Consider the following 1,766-nt stretch of genomic DNA (forward strand, 5'->3'; position numbering starts at 1 on the left):
AAAAACCCAATTCTGACCCAATTCTGCTTTGGATTGGGGTTAAATGACCCCCAAAAACCCAATTCTGACCACCAAAAACACAATTCTGTCCCCAAAAACCCAATTCTGACCCAATTCTGCTTTGGATTGGGCTTAAAAGACCCCAAAAAACCCAATTCTGCCCCCCCAAAAAACCCAATTCTGACCCAATTCTACTTTGGATTGGGCTTAAAATACCCCAAAAAACCCAATTCTGACCCAATTCTGCTTTGAATCGGGCTTAAAAGACCCCAAAACCCAATTCTGGCCCCCCAAAAATACCCAATACTGACCCAATTCTGCTTTGGATTGGGCTTAAAAGACCCCAAAAAACCCAATTCTGACCCAATTCTGCTTTGGATTGGGGTTAAACGACTCCCAAAAACCCAATTCTGCCCCCCCAAAAAACCCAATTCTGACCCAATTCTGCTTTGAATCGGGCTTAAAAGACCCCCAAAAAACCCAATTCTGACCCAATTCTGCTTCGGATTGGGTTTAAAAACCCCCAAAAAACCCAATTCTGACCCAATTCTGCTTTGAATCGGGCTTAAAAGACCCCAAAAAACGCAATTCTGACCACCAAAAAACCCCAATTCTGACCCAATTCTGCTTTGAATCGGGCTTAAAAAAACACCAAAAAACCCAATTCTGACCCAATTCTGCTTTGGTTTCTATCACCACTCACCTGTACTGCAGTATCCCAATCAAGGGAATCATTGACCACAATATTGGGATAATCCGGCCAGACCTAAAAAAGAGGTTGGAATTTTGGGGTGAAATCGCCCTGATTTGGGTCACGATGGACTTAAAATGTGTAAAAATGGTGATTTTAGTTAATTTAATCGAGCGATATCGATAATAAAGAGAATTAAAGGTTGGTGGCCAAAAACGCAACGTTTTACAGTTGGAAGAACCCGTTAAGGAGGCGTTTATGAGTTTTTCACCCAAAACCTGAGTCACGGAGTGAAATTTTGGGGTGAAATCACCCTGATTTGGGTCATGATGGATTTACTTTCCCATTATGACAATTAAAGATTGTTGGCCAAAAACCCAACGTTTTTCAGTTGGAAGAGCCCATTAAGGAGGCGTTTATGAGTTTTTCACCCAAAATTTGAGCCAGGGGTTGGGATTTTGGGGTGAAATCGCCCTGATTTTGGGGTGAAATCGCCCAGATTTGGGTCATGATGGACTTACCATCCCATTAAGACAATTAAAGGTTGATGACCAAAAACCCAACGTTTTTCAGTTGAAAGATCCCATTAAGGAGGCATTTATGAGTTTTTCACCCAAAATTTGAGTCACGGAGTGAAATTTTGGGGTGAAATCACCCTGATTTGGGTCTTACCTTCCCAAAAATGATATCTTGTGAGTTAGGCCACTTAATGAACACATCCTTCTCCATCCCCCTCGTAAAAGCGAGATAATCGGTTTCATTGGCCGATATGGCCGGATCCTTGGGTTAAATTGGGTTAAAAGAAGAGAAATAAGGTCATTTTTTGGAAATAAGGTCATTTTTTGGGGGGAAAAAGGGCAAAAAATCAAATTTTTCTCACCAAAATGGGGATATATCTCATCCCTTCGGCACGGATCTTATTGATAAGTTCGGGTAGGCCGGAGAAACGCGGGTTCAACTTGAAATCCAATTGACGCTCGAGGTAATCAATATCAGTGTATTGAACATCCTGATTAACAAAAAACAACCCCAAATCCATGTAAAAAAGGGGCTTTTTGGGGTCGTTTTCAGCACG

General features: G+C 41.7%; 1 protein-coding gene across 1 annotated transcript in view; it reads right to left on the reverse strand.

The window, feature by feature from the left end:
* Positions 1-1,766, reverse strand: part of LOC107307407 (maltase-glucoamylase, intestinal-like) — a 78,514-nt gene that overhangs the window by 35,745 nt on the left and 41,003 nt on the right. The window contains exons 17-19 of the mRNA XM_032441806.1: positions 1,572-1,700; positions 1,364-1,471; positions 653-766 (exon numbers count right to left, since the gene is read on the reverse strand). Coding sequence (XP_032297697.1) covers positions 653-766; positions 1,364-1,471; positions 1,572-1,700 — 351 coding nt within the window. The remainder of the gene's footprint in view (positions 1-652; positions 767-1,363; positions 1,472-1,571; positions 1,701-1,766) is intronic.

This window comes from Coturnix japonica, unplaced genomic scaffold (assembly GCF_001577835.2).
Source record: "Coturnix japonica isolate 7356 unplaced genomic scaffold, Coturnix japonica 2.1 chrUnrandom587, whole genome shotgun sequence".
Classification (NCBI taxonomy): Eukaryota; Metazoa; Chordata; class Aves; order Galliformes; family Phasianidae; genus Coturnix; species Coturnix japonica.